The 21,624-nt window shown below is 28.2% G+C and overlaps 2 protein-coding genes across 2 annotated transcripts; one reads left to right on the forward strand and one right to left on the reverse strand.

The window, feature by feature from the left end:
- Positions 1-1,351: 1,351 nt before the first annotated feature.
- On the reverse strand, positions 1,352-8,937 carry LOC114174113 (butanoate--CoA ligase AAE1-like). Its single transcript, XM_028058873.2, has 2 exons — positions 8,691-8,937; positions 1,352-3,005 (listed from the first exon to the last, which is right to left on the reverse strand). The coding sequence occupies exons 1-2, from the start codon at positions 8,898-8,900 to the stop codon at positions 1,569-1,571; spliced, it is 1,647 nt and encodes a 548-aa protein (XP_027914674.2). The 5' UTR covers positions 8,901-8,937; the 3' UTR covers positions 1,352-1,568.
- Positions 8,938-17,443: 8,506 nt separating this feature from the next.
- LOC114173185 (basic endochitinase) lies at positions 17,444-18,667 on the forward strand. The gene is made up of 3 exons (XM_028057440.2): positions 17,444-17,765; positions 17,969-18,116; positions 18,202-18,667. Exons 1-3 carry the CDS (start codon positions 17,474-17,476, stop codon positions 18,569-18,571), a joined length of 810 nt encoding a protein of 269 aa, XP_027913241.2. The 5' UTR covers positions 17,444-17,473; the 3' UTR covers positions 18,572-18,667.
- The last annotated feature ends 2,957 nt before the right edge of the window (positions 18,668-21,624 follow it).

The following is a 21,624-nucleotide window of genomic DNA, read 5'->3' on the forward strand; positions in this document are numbered from 1 at the left end:
TGGAGGTATATTTTTTTCTATTTTATAGTTAAAATGAATAAATATAAAATTTTGAATTTAATATTAATTGCATACTAAGTATTTATAGAAAAATACTAAATATTTAATGTTGGTGATTGGACTTGACGGCCCATCAACATTGAGCAATAAGTGGATTCAGACTTAGTTTATATCTTTTTTTTTTTTTTCAATAGCAGCAATGATAGTGGCACTTTCCAATTTCTTTTATGCATTCTTTTGTTTCAAAATTTTCTAAACATGTAATTAACTGATTAATTTGTTGCATAACATACTCTAAATTGGTTTTGATATAAGAGAACATTACTTTTGAGTAAGATATTCTATAATGATAAGTTTGAAACAATTATTGAGTAAGATATGTCATGTGTATCTTTTTATATTGAAATGTTGACTTAATTCACTCTTTGTGTTCTTTGTTTATATAGTTTATGATGCTCAATTTAAAAACTACACTTATACTTGCATTTACATTTCTTTGTTCATGTTTTACTTTTTTAAAGTTCATATTGATTAGAAATAGACTAATCTAAAATAGATAAGTAAAAATAAACATCTCTTTAATAAATTAATTTAATAAGATTAAGTTAAATTTAAATTTTATTATCTTAATTCCACGTAAGGAAAATGCGTAAGACATTCTACATTAACTATAAGACCAACTTGTCACACAAGTGAGGTCAAAAGTGTTGGATTCTAATATCAAATTTATAAAGAGTCTAAGCCCTCCAACAAAAGTTACTATTTTTTTAATCTTCCTTATCATAATGTGTAAAATATTTTCATATGTCTCTCGTATGCGATACGAGTGTCATAACATTGGCTTCAATTATTTGCTTGAAAAAATTAAAAGGTTAAAAAAATAATTTATTTAAGCACTTTTCAATAAGATACAATATATTTTTACTCCACCATAAAAAATAAAATAAATATAAATAAATATATAACTGAATACAAATCTTATCTTACAAACTAAATTTTAAAATTCTAAGATGACATGAGTCATCAAAGTATATTCCAATAAAATTTGTTATTTGATAAGTCTATTATACCATTCATTATTGAGAGAGTTATTGTTTGTTAAGCTTATTGTGTCACCTGATATTGGATCGTTCTTAACCGTTTATTAATATTTAGTCTCATGCTCGAGATACATATGTCTCGGTATGAGAAAGTTGTATTAGAAATTTCATATCAATTAAAAAGAAAACGAGTTTACACCTCAACGTGAAGGAGTTACCTTTAAAATCACACATTGACTAGAAATAAGATGAGTTTAAACTCTATGGACCGAAACTTGAGCTATTTTATAGATTTGAATTAAAACTTAAAGTCCATGAAATAAAGAAAAAATAAAATAAAACCTTCGTTTTTTCTTTTTATCCTGTGTAAGAATTGAACATAAAACTTACAACAATTCACAAGCTACTAAACCTTCTTAGTAATAATGTATCTGGAATAAGCAACAAACGAGATCAAATTAATAGATTATAACATTTGTCAATTTTCACTCAACTCTTTATTTATAATCAAACAAAGCACATCCTCTTTCATTGAGTAACACCACTCTCGGTTTTGATCTTCTCCCTGATGCGAAATTTCTGAACCTTCCCAGTTGAATTAACAGGTAAATCTCCAAATACCACACTCCTTGGAACCATATGACTAGCCAAATGATCTTCACAGAACTTGATGATTTCTTCAACAGTGGCACTGCATCCCTCTCTCAATTCAACAACTGCAAATGGTGATTCCACCAAATATTCATCACATCTCCCCACAACAGCAGCTTTCAAAACCTTTGGATGATTCAACAGCACTGCTTCCACCTCTATTGAGCTCACAGCTTCTCCCTCACAATACATCATATCCTTTGCTCTATCCTTCACTGTGATTGAACCATTTGGTTGTCTAACACCAAGGTCCCCAGTCATATACCATCCATCCCTAATAGCCTCTTCAGTTGCTTGTGGATTTTTAAGGTACCCCATCATCAAAGCTTCCCCTTTGAACACAATTTCACCTATGGTTTTCCCATCAGGAGGAGTACTTTCATTAGTCTTTGGATCCTTCACATCAACATTCTGCATAACCTCTGACATACCATAATTCAGTTTTGTATGTTCACCATCTGAAGTGGGGTTCCATGGTCTTACAATGAAAGGACCATAAGTCTCTGTCATACCATATCCTATGTTCACATCAAATCCAAGCTGTGACACCTTGTTAAGAACATGGCTAGGTGGTAGCACACCAGCAACTGTGACATTCACCCTATGAGGCAGAGGCCTCCGGTCACCAGGTGATGCATTTGCAATCATGTCCAAAAGGGTAGGTGCACCACAAAAATGAGTTACCTTGTAACGGTGAATTGCATCAAATATACCTTTTGCTGAGACATTCCTTAAGCAAATATTGGTGCCACCAATAAGAGGCATGACCCATGGAAAGCACCATCCATTGCAACGAAACATGTCAACTGTCCATAGGAACACTGCCATTTGTTTCATCTCAAAACGAGCAATTGCTGCAAGTGAATTAACACAAGCACCTTTATGGCTATAAACAACCCCTTTTGGAAGGATCCCTGTGGTGCCTGAGGTGTAGTTCACTGATATGGGATTGCATTCATTGCTTGGTTTTAAAGGCTCAAAATCATTTTTTCCAGTTGCAAGAAGTTCATTGTAGTTTAATGTACCTGGGGGGATATCATTCGCTGAGAAAGATGGTTCTTGGTCATAACGTGGTATTAGAACAATATGGGGTAGCTTGCATTTTCTTTGGGAGAGAATTTCAAACACCTTGAGGGCAGAATCAATTAACTGGTAGTCCACAAACATGATTTTGCATGGCTCTAATTGTTCCAATATCAGAGCCAATACTGTCACATCCAATTGAGTATTCAGCGCAGAAAGAACACCCCCTGCCATAGGAACACCAAAATGAAGCTCGTACAGTGCTGGAATATTTGGTGCCAAAGCTGCAACCTGCTTATATTTATGGAAGAAAATCAAGGTCTAATGAAAGAGCATAATTTTGGTATAAAATATAAGTGAAATGATTTATATATATATAAAAAATGTTGATCTATGTAAAATAGGGATTTTGCACAGAATAAAAATGATTAGTTTCATTAACAGTGGTGAAAATATTAAACTAACACAAGTACAAGTTCAAATAGAAAATGAAACAATAATCATATGTATTTAATTAGATCACTGACTTGGAACAAAGAGCGATTAATTAAGTGAGTGCAATCCGCTAGAAAAGGTGTACTTTTTTATTATATGTTTTTTTAATCAAGAATATGTTTCAGTTATTATATTTTAAAGGTGTGGAAACCATTATTGCACTTTCTATGGATTTTTTGAAAATGTAAAAATTTATATTAGATTTAATTTTAAGAGAACGATATAATGACTCTTATTTTTTTATTTTTATCTTTTATTTTTTGATTTAATTTAGTGTGAATTATTAATTAATATATTATTATTTTTTAAAAAAAATTAATAATTCATACTAAATTATATTAAGTCAAGAAATAAAAGATGAGAATAAAAAAAATTGTATTCATAATGTAAATTTCATTAACTTTAATACATCAGGGTAAATTTACACTTAACTGTTAGGATATAATAGCCACTGTAATATTAAACAGAACTTGGCTTGATATGATAGTTTATATGTCTTGTATTTATTAGTATAAAAATGTTGTACTAATAATCAATAAAGGGTTTCAATCTCATTTTCTTTTTCACTTTAATCATAACTCGTAATCTGACAACCAATTAAAAATGACCTCAAATACAAGTTTCAGAAAAAATATTTTTAATCGTAAAATAATTTGTAAATGAATGAAAGTGTACTTTTTTAATAATGTTTTAGTATTTTTCAATTAAATAGCAATTATAATCAACAATAATTTTTCATTTATATGATTGTGTGAAAACATTTTTTTTAAAATATAATTTTAAAGCTATATGACGTGATTAAATTAAAAATGTTTGGGTGGGAGATCGTGTAATTGTTAAAAGAATAAAATTATTGGAAAGTTAACAATAAATAAAAATACAGTGAAAACAACAATAACAATGTTAAGATATAAGAATTAAAATAGTTATCAATTATTGTTCTTAAAACTTGAAAGACTAACATAAAGATGACAATAAGTAAAATTTGAGCGAACAATTTATTGTGTGGATGTATATGCATTGGTTTTTATGTGGAGGTATGTTTTTGGGTGCAATATTTTAAGCATTTATAAAATATAGAATTCAATTAATTTGTTATTAAATTTGAATTATGAAATATAAAGTATATTAATGAAGTTTTATTTTATAAAAGTTATCATTTCTCTAAAAACATATTTTCTCTTATTCTATACTCTATCTAAGGTTTTCAACAATTTATCCATCTATTTGAAGATCGAAGTGCAACCAAAAAATCTTAAAGTAGAGGACAATAATCTTATATGATTAAGATCTTAATCAAAATAAGTTCATCTTTTACCTTTTCCTTAATTCTATTTATATATAAGCTAAAATGAGGAAGAAAACAGGCGTACATGTGACTCTTTTTGGTTCAAGATGAATATATGCTTGTTTGTGATCATTATGATGTATTTCAATCATTGATTCAAAATTTCTTCGTGTAGATAAAACATATTTTGAGAGTTTGAGTATGTGGAGCTATAGATAGAGATAAAAGCTCGAGGTAAGGGAGACCAACTATTTTTATTTATTTATTCATTGATTGTGATATTATGTGATATTGTGATGTGGATGAAATCTAGGATGTGGATGATGTTGACTATTTTACGATGTGAATGAAATATAACTAACATGTATTTTGTTTTTGTGAGATAAAAATGCATAAGATGGGAGACCGAGTAGAGATAATGTTTATACCATAATCTATGAGAGATATGTAAAGTCAAATAGAGTCGGGGGCTTATGCCATAATTTATTGAGAATTGTTGTAGATTATATATTTGTATATCCATGTGATGTAGATGTAATTATTCCAAGTAAGAAATATTATCTTATGTAATTATAAGCATGAATTGAATGGTGATTTTGAAAGAGATTATCCTAACTCTACTAATTATTCCACTCACATAAAAAAAAATATTTAGGGGTGAAAATGTAAGGAGGTTCCTATAATCTAAAGAGGTTATATGAAAAAAATGATCGTGTCTCACAGATAGAAAGAATTTATCTTGTCATACGAGGAAAACTTAGTACCTTATATGTGAAGCCAAGTAAAGTCAAGACTTAGGTTATGATTTACTAAAAGATTATATGACTAATGCAAAAACTTTTACCCTATTAAACATAAAGTCTTGAAAATAAAATATGTTGGTAGTAGTGGATAATAATTTGTTGAATGAGTTTATGTAATTTTTTGAGGTGATCTAACATAATGGAGGTCTTAATATGTTTTTATTTTAGAAAATGATATCTTATTTTAGAAAATGATAAATAAATATTATCTGGTCTTTTAAATTTGGATTTCGTTATGTTGTTTTGTCAAATTTGAAGATTATTATTTGGATAACTCAAATTTAATTTTTAAGAGTTTTGTTTGGAATTATAATTTTTGTGGAAGATGTTTGTAAAAATAATTTAGTGTTATATGTGATATGGATTTGGTTGTCTTCTTACTTTGGATAAGAATTTAGGATTTTAGTTCAGAACAAATGTAGATAGAATAAATGCTTAAACATTTGAATTAAAAAAAAAAAAATCAACCTTGTAGATGTGAGAAACAAAAATTGAGAATAGAGATGTATCTCTAGTAATTTTTTTTTTCTCACAAAAAGTCATGAGACATCACTTATCTCATTTATTTTTGTCTTTGTCAAAAATAAAAAAATGTTTAGAGGTTGTATTAATACTCACTTAATAAGAACACACATATAAAATTAATTTTTGAAATAGAATGTAAGTTTTCATTTATTTTTCTGTACTTTTAAAATATAATGTTTATTTTGGAGGAAAAAAAAGAAGAAAAGAGCTTGGATGACTTTAAGCTCCAATTTATGATTTGAGGTTTTTCATATAGGTAAAATTTTTACATTCTTAATTGAATCATTACTTCTTGACACTTTCACATATAGAATCAATTTTTGGAACTGAAATAGTGTACATTTATTTATTTATTTTTATATTCATTTTTCTATGTATATAATAGCAAGTACATATTTATGGACACGTTTCTATTTTTTTTATTTCATAATTTGGAAGAAATAATCATTTTTAAACTTAAAAAGAAAAACTATACTCAAATCTAAAAAGTAAAAATATGTTTCTTAAAACATTTTGCTAATATTTCAAGTGAAAAACATAAGATAGTGTCCCCTGACAACAGAAGCATGGGGTACTATTCATAGAGATAATATAAAATAGAAAATAGTAAATGTGTTAATAATGTCAACACTTACACTACATATTCTTTTAGAAAATAGGTTAGACATTCAAAATATAACTACAAATTATTATGTATGATATCCAAATTTAAATTTAAAAACTAAACTAATATTCTTTTTCTTATTCGTTACTAGAGCAAGATTTTTATATTAACAACAGATAAAAAAGTAAATGCATTTTTTATAATAATTTTGATAAATTTTAAAAATAGTGTGAAGAAAAGTGAAAGAAATACGATATACAATAAATATCGTAGTAAAAGTAAAATATAAAATATAAAAAATGTGTATGTAATAGTAAAGTTTGAAGTTAGAAACTAGTACTAATTAATTATTTAAACTCTTTATTATTAGGTCAGATAGTGAGTGTAGTTATTTCACAAAGGCCTTCATAAACATTTATAGAAAATATTCACAAGATAAAGAATTATATAACTTAATTAATTTGACAAAAAATGAAGAAAAGACAGAATAATATAAAAAAAAATGAAAGATAAGATATTTAATCCTCTCTTTTTAATTATTTATTCTTCTTCTTTTTCTCTTTCAACTAGAGACATAATTTTCTCTAATATCTCCTTCTCTCCTTCTATTTTAAAGTTGGAATAAGTATAAAAATGAGATTAATGATTAATTTAACAGAAAAGTGAGAATATCTGAAATGTGAAGTTGATTTAGTGAATTAAAAAAAAATGATTGTGACTTTTTCTCCAGAAAAAAAGTATACCTGAGAGGGGACTTTATATGGACAGAAATTTCATGCAAATTTTTTTTTTGTCGTATTTACTCTAACAACCATCGAATGTAATACGACGTGGTCAAGTCAACATACTAACTAAGGTCACTCCTCTCCTCTAATATTATATTAAATAAACCAACAATACTTTTCAAATATAATATTCTAATAATTAAGTATATTAAGATATGACGACTTTATCGTTAAATAATTAAGCAGAGTAAACTTGGTTAATATATATACTTAAGAATAAAATATTTAACGTGCAAGTTCTTAAAGTCTAACATTATTAAACTTTATAACAATTAGTTTATTATTAATTGTATCACTTAGTTATATAGGGAAATATTTAATATTTTTGTATTCTAACTACCTAGCAACACTTAAAAGATGGGTACAAAAATAGGATATTTGAAGCACTATTCAAGACTAGACCATTGACTCTCTCCACATTGATAATGATTGGAGTAATATTGGGGTATGGAAAAATAATGTCAATGGGAATGTGAAGACATGAATAGCATAGCGTGTTTATATGGTCAAATTTTCTATCAACACACGTTTAATGAGTAAAGTGAGATCAAAATTGTATAAGAATGAAGTCACAAAGTCCCAATTCCTTCTCTTAAATCTTTTCCTTTTCTGAGAATGACCCAATATACCATTTCACAGAGTATTCATTGGGCAGCAATGCTGAAATAAAACACTGCAAATGTTTTATTCAAAGATATTTTAATAAATATATTAGAATCTTAAGTTTAATTTAGAAATTTTAAAAAAGTAAGTTTCATAATTTTATTATTCTAAATCAAGTATTTTCAAATGAATTGTTAAGAGATAAATTTTAACTCCGACTTATAACCTTTGAAGAGTGTGTTGTAAAAGTAGATTTGCATCATTTACATGTATGTTATAAACAGACATTATTTTTTTAGTTGACCTGAGACTTCTACCACACTTCATACCTAACAAACAACTCATGAATATTTTTTCTTTTTACTCAACTTTCTCATTTTACATACTTACACTAGAATTTCCAATCACTTAATAAATATAAATATGAAAACTCTAACAACTTATTAAAATATTCTCAAAGTATAAAAAAAAGAACAAAATAAAATTCCTCAGGCATGCAAGTACATTTTGACTTCCATTCGATCTAGAGATACATGCATCTAAAGATACATTTACTACAAGGGGCTATTCTAGAACACTAAGAAAATAAATATAATTATAAAGATGATATTATTATTTATATATATAATATGAGGTAAAAACATGAAGTTTTACACTGGTTCCTGAATTAAAATTGCAGAAAACATTTCGTAAAGATGGATCTTGATTCTATAAATTACAAATTGAAAAAGCTAGCTAGGGTTCATATTTCGAAATCAATATTGTATACACGCAATATGAAGTATTGATCTAGAGATATAAGAAATAATGATGAGAGAATGTGAAGAATGCAGAGAAAAATGAAGCAAAAGAATGGAAATGAAAAGAACTTACATTATCGTTGTGAGAAAGACCAAAGTTAACCAAAGCAGAAGCAAGTTTGAGGCATCTGTGATGGGTTTGTCTCCAAGAAAATCTGACATTATGATCGAAGACGATGGCGAGGTTGTCTCCATAGACAGTGGAAGCATGTTCCAAGAAACTCATAGGTGACAATGCCATGGTGTTTCTCAGAGACCACTCAACCAAGTCTTCTTCACTCATCGTGTAAAATGGATCTAAAACTATTTTAATTTCACACTGCATCATATTTTTATACTATCTATCATATACATATATATAGTCAGACTCATCTTGGAACAATTTTATTTATTATTTCTTATTTATTATTATTACTTTAAATGGTTGTTAACAAAATATATATTTTTTTTTAAATGAAATTAATTGGATCAACGTGTCAAATGGCTGGAGATTCATGCATCAGCGTTCTCTGCAAATTCATCTACACCAGTAGCTAACTTCAATTCATTTCGTCTTCTTAATTTTTATTTTTACCTAATTTCTATCTGACGTATGGCCACACACATATATATATTAGAGGAATAATCACAGTTCAGCAAAAAAAAGTTGTTTGAATTAAATATACAACAAATATCGGACAGGGTTTTGTGAGTTTTAAATGTGGTATTTAATTCAAAGTTAATGGAATTTGATTTAGATTATTATTTGGTTTACTAAATAGATTCTTGAATTTCTTCAATGTCTTTACATCTGACTTTTAAACTGTTTTTTTACGATTTAGATTAATAATTTACATGAATTATTTAGATTCTTGAATTTCTTTACATTTGACTTTTAAAATAATTTTTAACTTGATGATTAATAAATTAAACCTTGCATTTAAATTCTAATATAAATTTATGTTTACTATGAATGTATATTAGATAAAGTATGAAAGTATGAATTTAAATTCTAATTCACCTTCGGAAATAACTTTTAGTAGCGAAAAAAAAAGTATGAAAGAGTTTTTATAAATTAGGCAATAGCTAATTATTTTTTTTTTCAGTGAATAAATTAAAGAAGAACACTTATGGGGTGTTCTAACTCTTTTACAAAAAGCTCAATAATATGTATAAAAACATGCAAAAGCTTGACATCGAAACCTTTTAAGACATGACAGTAAAAAACTAGAGATCCATCAAAGATTAAAAGGACCCTAAAGAAGATGCACATGGAACTAAAATAGTAGCCACAAACTTGTTCTACTGCTCCAAAATACACAACCAAAAATAGAGACAGAAATACCCTACACATGAATAGGTATAGGCAAGCGTATAGAATGATGCATTCAAAGGTCACCAATACCATGAACCCAACCAGGAGCCAAACATAACCTGAAGCAATAAGACATAATCAACATAGCCTGGACAAATTTCCACACCGAATTGAAGAGCTCAAAGTCCTCATCTAAATGGAGAAAAGTTGAGGAACACAGTCTTGAGAGAAAGGCAAGGTTGTGCTTATCCCAAGTATGTTCAGGTTCCACTTAAACAATATACTTCCCTGTTAAAAAAGTCCTGCATCTTTCTCACTTGTCAAACTAAGAACACACAGTAGTTATCATATCATAAGGATTTTAAGCATGAGAGAGGTGAAAAAACCCAATCACTATATGAAAAATTTACTGAGGGAATTTTGTGTTTTATCCAAACCCAAGCTGTCACTTGTGCTAAACCAAATATTTCGTCAGGATCAACTTTCCTTTGTTTGAAGATTACCCCATTCCTATGTTTCCAGATTTCCTCCACAATCGCTAACCACATGCCTCTCCATATAGAGTTTTGCCTAGTATTAAGATTAATAATAGAAAAGTGCTTAAAATTCTCCCTAGCTTTAAAATGGTGCACAGAGCTCACCCCCAGCCAGTTATCACATAGGTTCCACACCTTTTGGGCTACTCTACAGGAGGAGAAAAGGTGGTCTACACTCTCCGCACTTACTTGGCACAACTCGCATAGATTATGTTGTAGTTGAACCCCCCCTCACAATTAAATTATCCTTTGTTGGTAATTTATCCAAGGATATTCTCCATCCTAGAAATTGTGCCTTCGGGGTTACCTTTGTGTTCCACAACATATGAAATACTTTATCCTCTTCCTCTACAAAATTTCCTTGCAACTTATAATAGGCAGACTTAACAGAAAATACCCCATCATCATCATCCTTCCAGAGCCAAGTATCAGGATGCCCCTTTCTAAATCTTTGATTACATATCATCTGAAGGAGTTGTTCCTCCAAAGATGTCTCCCAGACGAGTCTTAATCTCCTCCAATTTAGGTCCCACATCCATTCATTCCCTTCCCAGTGGCCAACCTCCTATATGTATCTTTCTTTACTCTCTGATATAGAATATAACCTAGGGAACCTAGTACTAAGAGATTCATCCCCTACCCATGTATCTTCCCAGAACTTTACCTTTTCCCCTTCTCCTACTGACCACCCAATGCACTTTTCGAACCACGCCCCATGCTCATAATTACCGCAAACTTTATGGATATCTTTCCACCACCTAGACGCATATCTTGATATATTAGTTTCATTAAGATTCCTCCATGACCCGTATTTTGATTCAAGTACCTCTTTCCAAAGGTCATGCCCCTCTATTCCTAGTCTCCATTTCCACTTTGCTAAAAGTGCTATATTGAAGTTTCCTATATCTCTTATTCCCAGACCTCCATCCTTCTTTAGTTTGCAAATATTTTCCCATCTAACCCATGCTATTTTCCTATCTACTGATCCCCATTCCCAAAGGAAGTTTCTCTGTATTTTAATGAGTTCATTGCACACACTTTTTGGCAGTTTGAAGAAGGATAGATAGTATAATGGCAATGCAGATAATACTGATTTTATTAGACATGCCCTACCAGCCATGGATATTAATTTGCCTTTCCAGCTAGATAGTCTACTTCTAACTTTATCTACCATAGGTTGCCAGAATATTTTCCTCCTTGGATTTTCCCTATAGGCAATCCTAAGTACACAAAAGAAATTTTCATGTGATTGGAGTTAAGAATTCTGGTAAAGTCTTTAATTAAAGTTGCATTCAGACCCATGCCTCCTACTTTGGTTTTAGAGAAGTTTACTTTAAGCCCTGACACCAGTTCAAAACTTCTCAATAGCTTTTTATACAATTTTCTTTTCTTTTCATAAATCTGTAGAAAGAAAGAAAATCTTAAAATCGATCCCTAATGAGAGAAAGATGACTTTGATAACAAAATATATGTGATTAACATGCAGTCTTCTTGAGTCTAACTTCATTCAGTGTATGACTTCGATATTTATGCATATTAGAAATGCGATTTTAAAATAAATGAATAATAAAAGCATTTAAAAATAATATTATAAAGAGATTAAAAATCATCTATTTTTTATTTTAAGTATTTTTTTTTAAATAGCTAAACCTTTTCTATGATATTCTTGTGCGACTATCTAACTATTTCTCTAAAAAATTACACCATTAAGTGAACACCAACGGATAAATCAAAATAAACAATTATAATTTAGATTGGGTAAATTTTGGTCCCACCACAATTTATTTTATCCTTTTTTTATCTTCTTTTCTTTGAGATTGAGAATTGTATCTGTCTTATAAGTAATCGAGAAATGAGAGTGTAATACCAATATAAACCAGAAAAATGATAGTTTGATAAACTTTTTTTTAATAATAAATTATCTATTTAGATAAAAAAGTATTATTTTATTTTGGTTAAAAAATAAAAATATAATATATTTAATTTTATCTATGGAAACTTTGTCAAGTTTCTCAAAAAATACTTTATCAAACTAATTTTCCTGTAAATTTTGGGAGTAGGAGTTTTGAAAGTCTTAAAAGCTTATTTGGCAACTTTTAGGTACTCGAGACATTTTCTTGCCGTATAAACTATCTCCATAGAAAATTATTAATCACAAGTGTTTATTTAACTTTTAAATTTTATATATATATATATATATATATATATATATATTAAAATAGTCTAAATGTAGTTGAAATTCTTTTAAGTTTGAATTGGATATAGTTTATTGGAATATATATAATCACAACTGTTTGTTTAAGTTTTAAATTATATATATTAAGATAGTCTAAATGTCATGAATTCAAATTGAAATTCTTTTAAGTTTGAATTGGATATAGTTTATTGGAATATATCTATGTTGAATTGATCTATGTTGAATTGATCGAAAGTTTTTGCGTGGTAAAATCCCTGGTCAAATTTGGGTTTATGTGAATAGTAATTTTATGGTTTAAATAAGAGGATAAAAAAAATATAAGGGTTAAATATATTTTTATTTCTTGATTTTTAATAAAAGTTAAAATTTTTTTTTTTGACATTTTATATTAATTTAGTGTTTTATCTTTAGAAATGCGTAAATTTAATAATTATAAAAAAAATTATTAAGTTTATTTTACATTTTAAATGTGTTCCATAATAACATTTGAGTTGTTTATATGACACATTTTCGCTTCAATTGTCATCATGAAGCACGTTTAAAACATCAAATTAATTTAATAAAATTTGGTTAAAAGTAATAAAGTCATAAATTTTTAAAGTTGAGAGACTAAATTTGGCAAAAGTTTGAAAAAATTACTAATTTCAATTTTCATTTAAGTTAAGAAACAAAAAATATATTTAACCCAAAATATTAAACAACAACCAATTTAAGAAATAAAAAATAATTAATTACTGTAGTGGTTAATTTAGATAATAATTTATAAATTAAAAATTATTGATATTTAAAATATTTTATATTATATATGTAATTATAATTGGTTTGTGAATCATGGTTTAAATTTGTCTATTAACATTAGCAAACAAGGTTTCAGTCTCCAAAGAATTAATGTCTTTATAATCTTTATACAGTGACTAATTATTTAAAATTAAAAATTAATTTAGACACTAATTTTTTGAAGGATAAAATTTTGATAGCTAATGTTAGAGTTCAATTTAGACTTTAATTCACAGATCAATTATAATTTTGTATTTATAATAACAATTATTTTAGTTTAAAAATTGATATTTAAATTATTTATTATAGTGCTACTTAGTTTTGTCTATAAAATTAGTTGTTATTTAATGATTTTTTGTTTGTATTATAACATTCATTTTGGTTAGGTGATCATGATAATTTTATCTTATAAATATGTTGTTTTTTTCTCATATGAAAATTTTGCTTGAGTAAGAAGGTGTTCTTCAAATGATGCTCGAGTGTTAAGAAATTGTTTTCTGCACCTTGGCGAAATTGCTTAAACGTTATCATGATTGCTCAAACGTTAATATTCTTCGCTTTAAGGGTCGAGGAGTTTAGGTCGCTTGATGTTTTGGAACTTGTTGGTTTTTGTACAAGTCACACCACCATTCAACAAAAAATGTAATGCTTAAAAATGAAAGATAATCGATGTTAATTATCTCTTGTGAAACTAATTATCTCTTGTGAAACTAGTATATATCACTGAAGTAACTTTAGTTTCTTAATAAATATATATATATATATATATATGCTTAATTATGTTTTAAGTTTATAATAAATTTAAAAAGTTTTAATTGAATTTTTATTAATTTTTTGTATGAATCCTAAAAATTTTAATTTTTTTTAATTTGATCCATGTGGTTAGATTTTTCTTGTTAACAATGTGATGTAATAATTATCTCAGATTGTCACCTTAACTTAAAAATTGTCATATAATATTTTATTATAATAGATTATGATGACAAAATCTCCTTCAAAAATTTATTGCTGTAATTTTATAATTTCACAAATTTATAATTTTACAAATTTATAATTATTTGATTTTATATTTTTTAATATTTTAATTTTATAATTTTGTAATTATTTTTTTAATAATTTTATAATATTTATTTATAGCTTCATAGTTTTATATTTTCTTTATTTCACAATTTTACATTTTATAATTATCTAATTTTCTAATTTTCTAATTTATAATTTTATGTTTTGCAATTTTATAACTTTATAACCTTGTAATGTTATAATTTGGTAAAAAAAATTAAGTAGATAATATTTATTTTATAATTTTATATGTCATAATTTTGTACTTGATATTTATATTTTTTATTTATATTTTGTATTTTATAATTTTAATTAAATTTAAAATTAATTTTCTTTAAATAGAGCAAATTTTGTAGGGTGACAATGTAAAATAATTGTCACGTCACATAGTTATTAAATCCTTTATCTACTCATACTCAATTAAAAAGTTTTAAAATTTTGAAGATGAATAAACAATAAAAAATTAAGAGGAATTCAATTGAAAGTTATAAACTTTGAAATATATATATATATATATATATATATATATATATATATATATATATATATTATGAGTTACCTTAATGTATTTTTACCTTAATGATGACATGATTTTTATAATCTTTTAATATGGTTTAACATGCTAATTTCGAAAATTAGTTAAATATGTTATTTTATTTTGCAATTGACCGGTTAGGACGGACACTAGACCGTTAAACTTTTTTGATTTGTCAAATGTGTTTTAGATTAATATTTGAGTTGTTTATACCGTTTGACATGTTTTTGTTTCAATATCATCTAAAAAATGTGTTTGACACATGAATAAAATTTAACATACTTAAGTTAAATAAATTATGTTCATTCATTTTTAAAGTTTGAGAACCAAAATGTATCAAAATTTTGGACAAAAATAAATTTTAATTTTACGTCAAAGTTTAGAAACTAAAAACATACTTAACTCTTTAAATTATCTAAAAAAAATTAAAAGTGTAAATAAATTTAAATTTATAGTATATATGTCATTAAAGGAAATGACGTATTTTTAAGTAAAATTTAATAACGTTTGATCTATCTATTTATCTGAACTAAACCAATTTACTATTAATTAGATTAATTAATTTAACTAATCTAAAAATGAAAAAAAAATTATAGTTAATAAAAAACTATCATCTTCTTATAAATTCGATCTAAAACCACCATTGCGTTCCGATATAGTTTTAACAAAATTACAAAAAATCACATGAGATTTCCTCCAAAACATAAAAAAGCTGAATGTCTTTTGCTTCTTTCTTATTACTTGACGTGAACGTCCTCCACTATGCCAAATAAAGTCTAGACCCTTTTGTTGTATTTTTGGTATTATATATTTAATGCATTTTAATATATTTTAAAATATAAAAATTATTATATATCAATCTATCTTAAGTGTACAGCGGATAATGAATATAAAAATTAAAAAAAAAAATCCAAATTCATTCCCAAAAAAACACACTTTTAAGGATACCAAACGCAGCTTAAGGGGTAGAATGAGAATTCAAAACGTTAACTAGTTCTTGGTTTTGGTCCTTAGTAGAATCATAGTGTGAACACTGGGAAATGCCTGTGACCAGCGTGTTGTGTAGGATAAGTTCAATTATAACAAATGCTTCCAGCTTCAACCTTTCAGATCACGAAAATAATGTTACAAAAAAAATTGAAAAAATATTTTATAGAATTTAATTTTCGTATTTGTTAGTATATTTTTCTACTATTATTTAAAAAAATTAATAAAATTCTAATTATGTATTCATATAATAATTTTCTAGTAAAAAAAAGTAACTGTGTATTATTTTGTGATTTTTAGTTAGAGCATTCAATACAGAGACTCTTTTATATTTTATAAGTTTTAATTAGTTATTTTATTATATCCAGAGCTTAATTAATATTATTTAATTTTTAAAAATTTATATTTTTTGAACCGATTTCAAGTATCACAAATAGATATTTTTGTGATTTGTTGTGTGTTACAACCTTAGGGAAACAGGTGTTGCACAAGTCAAATTACACCGATTTAGCATTTTTTGTCTCAACACTTTCTCCTTTTTCTGATTTCTATAGCCTACTGAAATTGGACCTACTGAAATTTTTCTAACGTGAAATAGTCCTCACTCTCTTTTCTTTCCTAATTAAAAAAAAAAAGTCGGAAAAATCTAATTCATCTTTAAGAAATTCTTTTATTTTTGTAACTCTTTATTTCTCCTTCTTTTTCTCCTTGAAAATGTAAGAAATTGACATAGTTTTTAGTATTTTCTCTTTCCATTTAGCACATGAGAAGAGAAAATTTTCAGAACGTGAAATAGACCTCTTTCAGTCCTAAAATTTTCCACAAACACAACTGAATCCTTTCTAACTTATCAAAATACAAACAACTCCCGTTCATTCCATACCTCTTTGTCCCTCTCCCTTCCCATTCTTTAATATATTTTATTTTTATTTTGTGGATGAAATGGAAAAAGTTATTTTTACACAACCACTGTTCACAGCACCATTATTTTCTTTTCACCCATATCACTACTATTATTTTAATGATTTTTGTAACATTTAATTATAAACATACCTTTTATTATATTTTTTTACTATTAAAATATTCAAATCAGGAGTTATAGACAACTCTTCCACGTCAAAACACCATTTCTGAACAAACAAAAAAAAAGAGCACCTAAGAAGTCTCTTTCACCTAAAGTTCCACACGCACCACTAAACCTCACAAACTAACGAAAACACAATCAGCTCACTTTTATTCCATAGCTCTCTGTGTTTCACTCTCTCTTTTCTTGAAAATGCAAGTGAATTGAGTATTTTTTTAATCCCTTTTTTCATGCATAAAATGAGATGAAAAACAGTGTATACTGATAAAATCCACCGCTACGTACTTTTCCAAAGAGGTCATCACATTAAGGGAAAAACCCTGAAACTTAATACTATATATACCTTCAGCCTCATCAACTTAACACACACACAAAACAAAGGGAAATATGAAGTTACACACTTTTGCCTTTGCATTATTAGCCTACATCCTAGTAATAACCTCATCGTATTTTCGTAGTGCTGTTGGTGCTGAGGTTGGAAGTGTAATCGGTGCTTCTCTATTCGACCAACTACTGAAACACCGAAATGATCAAGCCTGCGAGGGCAAGGGTTTCTACAGCTACAACGCTTTCATCACCGCTGCTAGATCCTTCGCTGCTTTCGGAACCACCGGTGATTCCAACACTCGCAAGAGAGAGGTTGCAGCTTTCCTAGCTCAAACCTCTCACGAAACCACAGGTTCTCTTCTGCTAATCATTTTTTCACTTAGTTAACTATTGTCTCATGTTACAACATATGGAGAATCTAAACATGAATCTAAGTCTCTTATTGAATAAAAATGTATAAGTTAAGATGCCATAAAAAGATGAAAACTCATAAATTCATCATCTTAACGTTAATCGTTGTTTAAACACTGTTGATGCATGTGATGTGTGATACAGGAGGAGCAGCAACTTCACCAGATGGACCATATGCATGGGGTTATTGCTTTGTGACAGAAAGAGATAAGTCCAACAGATACTGTGATGGGAGTGGACCATGTTCCGCAGGAAAATCGTACTATGGTCGAGGGCCAATTCAACTGACCCAGTAAGTAAATTGAGACAAGATATATATATATGTAACAGTTTTGATTAACGTGGTACTCATGGTTTTTGATGTTTTTGAGGAACAGCAACTACAACTATAATGCAGCTGGAAGAGCCCTGGGAGTGGACCTGATAAACAACCCAGACTTGGTGGCAAGAGATGCAGTGGTATCATTCAAGACAGCACTGTGGTTCTGGATGACGCCACAGGGGAATAAACCCTCGTGCCATGACGTCATCACTAACAGGTGGACCCCATCTGCTGCTGACAAGGCAGCTAATAGAGTGCCAGGTTTTGGTGTGATCACGAACATCATCAATGGTGGACTTGAATGTGGGAAAGGTCCTACTCCGGCATCTGGTGATAGAATAGGGTTTTACAAGAGATACTGTGACGTTTTTGGAGTCTCTTATGGTCCTAACTTGAATTGCAGAGACCAAAGACCTTTCGGTTAATCACTTCCATGTTTTTTTTTTCTTTGCTTTCGTTCCATAATAAGAATAACAACGAAAATGATGTCGTCTCTGGCTCATTTTCTATAATTTCCCCAACTTTTCTTCGGCATATATATTGAAAAAATCACATCTTTTTCTGCACAATTTGACATGACTGGATCTAACGTAAAGGATGAGAATAAATTAACCGAAAAATTTATATGACACGATTTCATGACCATTTAACCATTTTTAGAATAACGGTAAAATAGTTCAAACAAAAATTATCTTTTACATATTAAAAAGAAAGAGAAAATAAATAATAACGATAATAAAAAAAGTGTGATGTAAAACTAACCGTATCCTTAACTAATTTTTACATTTAACAAAAAATAAAAGAAAAATTTATTTGACACGATTTGAAGACCATTTACCAATTCTTAAAAAAATAAAATAGTCCAAACAAAAATTAACTTTTACATATTTATAAGAAAGAGAAAATATAGTAATGAAATTACATTATTATAAATAATTCATTGATTTGTGCTTCTTTTTGTTACAATCAATTTTGTATACATCAAAACATACTAAAATAAAATTTTGAAAAATAAATCAATACAGTACATACTAGTAAAAAATATTTATTTATTTATTTATAAAATCCTATATTTAGAAGTTAATTCACTTCAACTACACGTAAAACTTGTTCCGACTTATTTGAAAATCCGACTCAACTATGTTGATTTACGAGTTGGAGGTTTGGATATTTAGTTGATAAATCAAAAAATAAAAATAAATCACTAAGCTTCTCTTGATTAATACACACGTTTTATGTACTACTACTCAAAATTGAAAAAAATACACATTACACTTTCAATTATAAATTTGGCAGCGTTAAAATACATGAACCTTACATACACAACCCGCCGCTATGCTTGTTTCTAACTTTCATTTTTTTTTTGTTTGTTTGGTCCATTAAAGCCATAAAGATAAGAAAATTAAAATATTGTTACACCCTTTTAGAAAAAAAAAAACACTTACATTATAACACCTTTTAATAATAAATTATTAAAAGAAGATATTTAATTGAAATATAAATTATTCTATTTAATTAAAAAAATAAAATCAGTTGTCAAGTGAAATTAAATTTTTGAAGGGTGTGAAAGAATAATCTCCCCAAAAATAGAGTTTTTCATAAATCTCTAAATGGTTAACAAGGGACAGTAGTTTGGATCGTACAACTTTTTAAACACCTTCATTTATTTTATTTTATTTTACTTTGAATAAAATTTTAAATTATCTTTTATCTTACATTTTTAGATAAGATATTTTAAGGGGATAATTTATTTTTTAAGAATTTGAAATGATTTATGATAAATTATATTATTCTGATAAAGAATTATGAAAGAAATGAAATTCTCCGTTAGAGCAATTGGATGAGTTAAAGTTAAAGAATTTCAAATTTAATTTAAAAAATAATAATTTAAAATTCTTCATATGCTTAATTTATATTTTGATTTTCATATGACTCAACTTTACGTGGATCAGTTAGATTTAGTTTGACATAATCTTGATTCGATGCTCAGACCTAATTCGGATCTAATTAGACTTTGTCAAATCTGACTTAATTTGGTCCGATTCAACCACTCAAATCAACTTGACTTGACTTGGCTACTCAAGACAAATTGGCTTCACTAGGCCCGAGCAATCTCGACTTAACTTAGATTTGCACAAATTCAACTTGAATTCAAATTGATCGGAATAGGCCCAAATTGATTGAACTAAGATCGACCTGCGTCTAGTCCAATTCAAAACATGGGTCGACTTCGACTTAGATGCACATGAACCCACCACAATTTAGTTGAATTGTTCCAACTCATCTCAACTTAAGTCCTAACATACATATCTCGACTTTGGTTAGAACCGACTTCACGCTAGACTCGGTTCACCCAAGCTAGACATGGATTGCCAGGAGCTTGGATGAATGTGTTTTGAATTATATTAACCCCCACAAATGAATTTTGACATATAAAATTAAAATTAAAATATACACATTTTAAATTGTTAAATTCAGAACATCCTTCAAATTGAGTCCATGAAGACTTCAAACTCAATAAATTGCCTAGAGAATACGGTATTGAAGGAAATGATAAGTGATCCTGTACTCTGTGCCACAGAGTGATTGCAGTGTAATTTAGAGACGAGAGAGATCGTAAAGCATGGGTCAGAATTTGGATGGAGGAAAAGTTACACGCAACTCCCTCATAAATCTCTCCCTTTCCTTTCTCAAAAGGACAACTCATTCACCCATTTCTTAATTTGTTTCCTCGCCACATGTGTGTGAAATCATGACCAAAATCAAATAACTTAGCCCATGAAAGAAGTTTCATCCTAAGTTTCCACAAATGCAATCAAACTCCATTGACTAATCAAATCTATCGGTCCAATAGGATGTGAAAGAGAGCATTGCCACCATATAACAACCTTATTACTCTCACTTACCAGTACACACACACACACACACACTTTCAGTCATAATTCATAAAACAAAACCACTTATGAAGTTAGACACTGCCTTTAGCTTTACCTTAGTTTATATTTTGCTGATAAACTCATCAGAGTTTCCTAGTGTTGCTGCAGATGTTGGCAGTGTGATCAGTGAATCCCTGTTTGAACAATTGCTGAAACACAGAAACGATGCAATTTGTGAGGGTAAAGTCTATGTTTGTTGGTTATTGATTTTTTATGTGTTTGAAAAAATAGCAACTATAACTATGATCTAGCTGGAAAAGCCTTAAACTTGTACTTGATAAACAATCCAGACTTGGAAGCTCAAGATGAAGTGATATCATATGTTACTATTGGATGACACCAGAAGGTAATAAACCATCTGCTGATGACATAGCAGATAACATAGTTGAAGGTTATGGTGTGATTACCAACATCATCAATGGTGGAGTTGAGTGTGGGAATGGTCCCACTCAAGTAAGAGCTACTGTGACATTCTGGGATAACTTGGATGTAATAACCAAAGGCCCTTTGCATCTGTTAACTAGTAAAAAGAATAAGAACAC

Source organism: Vigna unguiculata, chromosome 2 (assembly GCF_037176805.1).
Source record: "Vigna unguiculata cultivar grain cowpea cultivar isolate G323 ecotype 2 chromosome 2, ASM3717680v1, whole genome shotgun sequence".
Lineage (NCBI taxonomy): Eukaryota > Viridiplantae > Streptophyta > Magnoliopsida > Fabales > Fabaceae > Vigna > Vigna unguiculata.

What these genes read in the sequence shown, in the direction of transcription:
- LOC114173185 (XM_028057440.2), top strand. Translation starts at nt 17,474, where the DNA reads ATGAAGTTACACACTTTTGCCTTTGCATTATTAGCCTACATCCTAGTA. An exon ending in AACCTCTCACGAAACCACAG is followed by an intron (nt 17,766 to 17,968) that starts GTTCTCTTCTGC and finishes TGTGTGATACAG; the next exon opens with GAGGAGCAGCAACTTCACCA. An exon ending in GGGCCAATTCAACTGACCCA is followed by an intron (nt 18,117 to 18,201) that starts GTAAGTAAATTG and finishes TTTGAGGAACAG; the next exon opens with CAACTACAACTATAATGCAG.
- LOC114174113 (XM_028058873.2), bottom strand. Translation starts at nt 8,900, where the DNA reads ATGAGTGAAGAAGACTTGGTTGAGTGGTCTCTGAGAAACACCATGGCA. An exon ending in GTCTTTCTCACAACGATAAT is followed by an intron (nt 3,006 to 8,690) that starts GTAAGTTCTTTT and finishes AAATATAAGCAG; the next exon opens with GTTGCAGCTTTGGCACCAAA.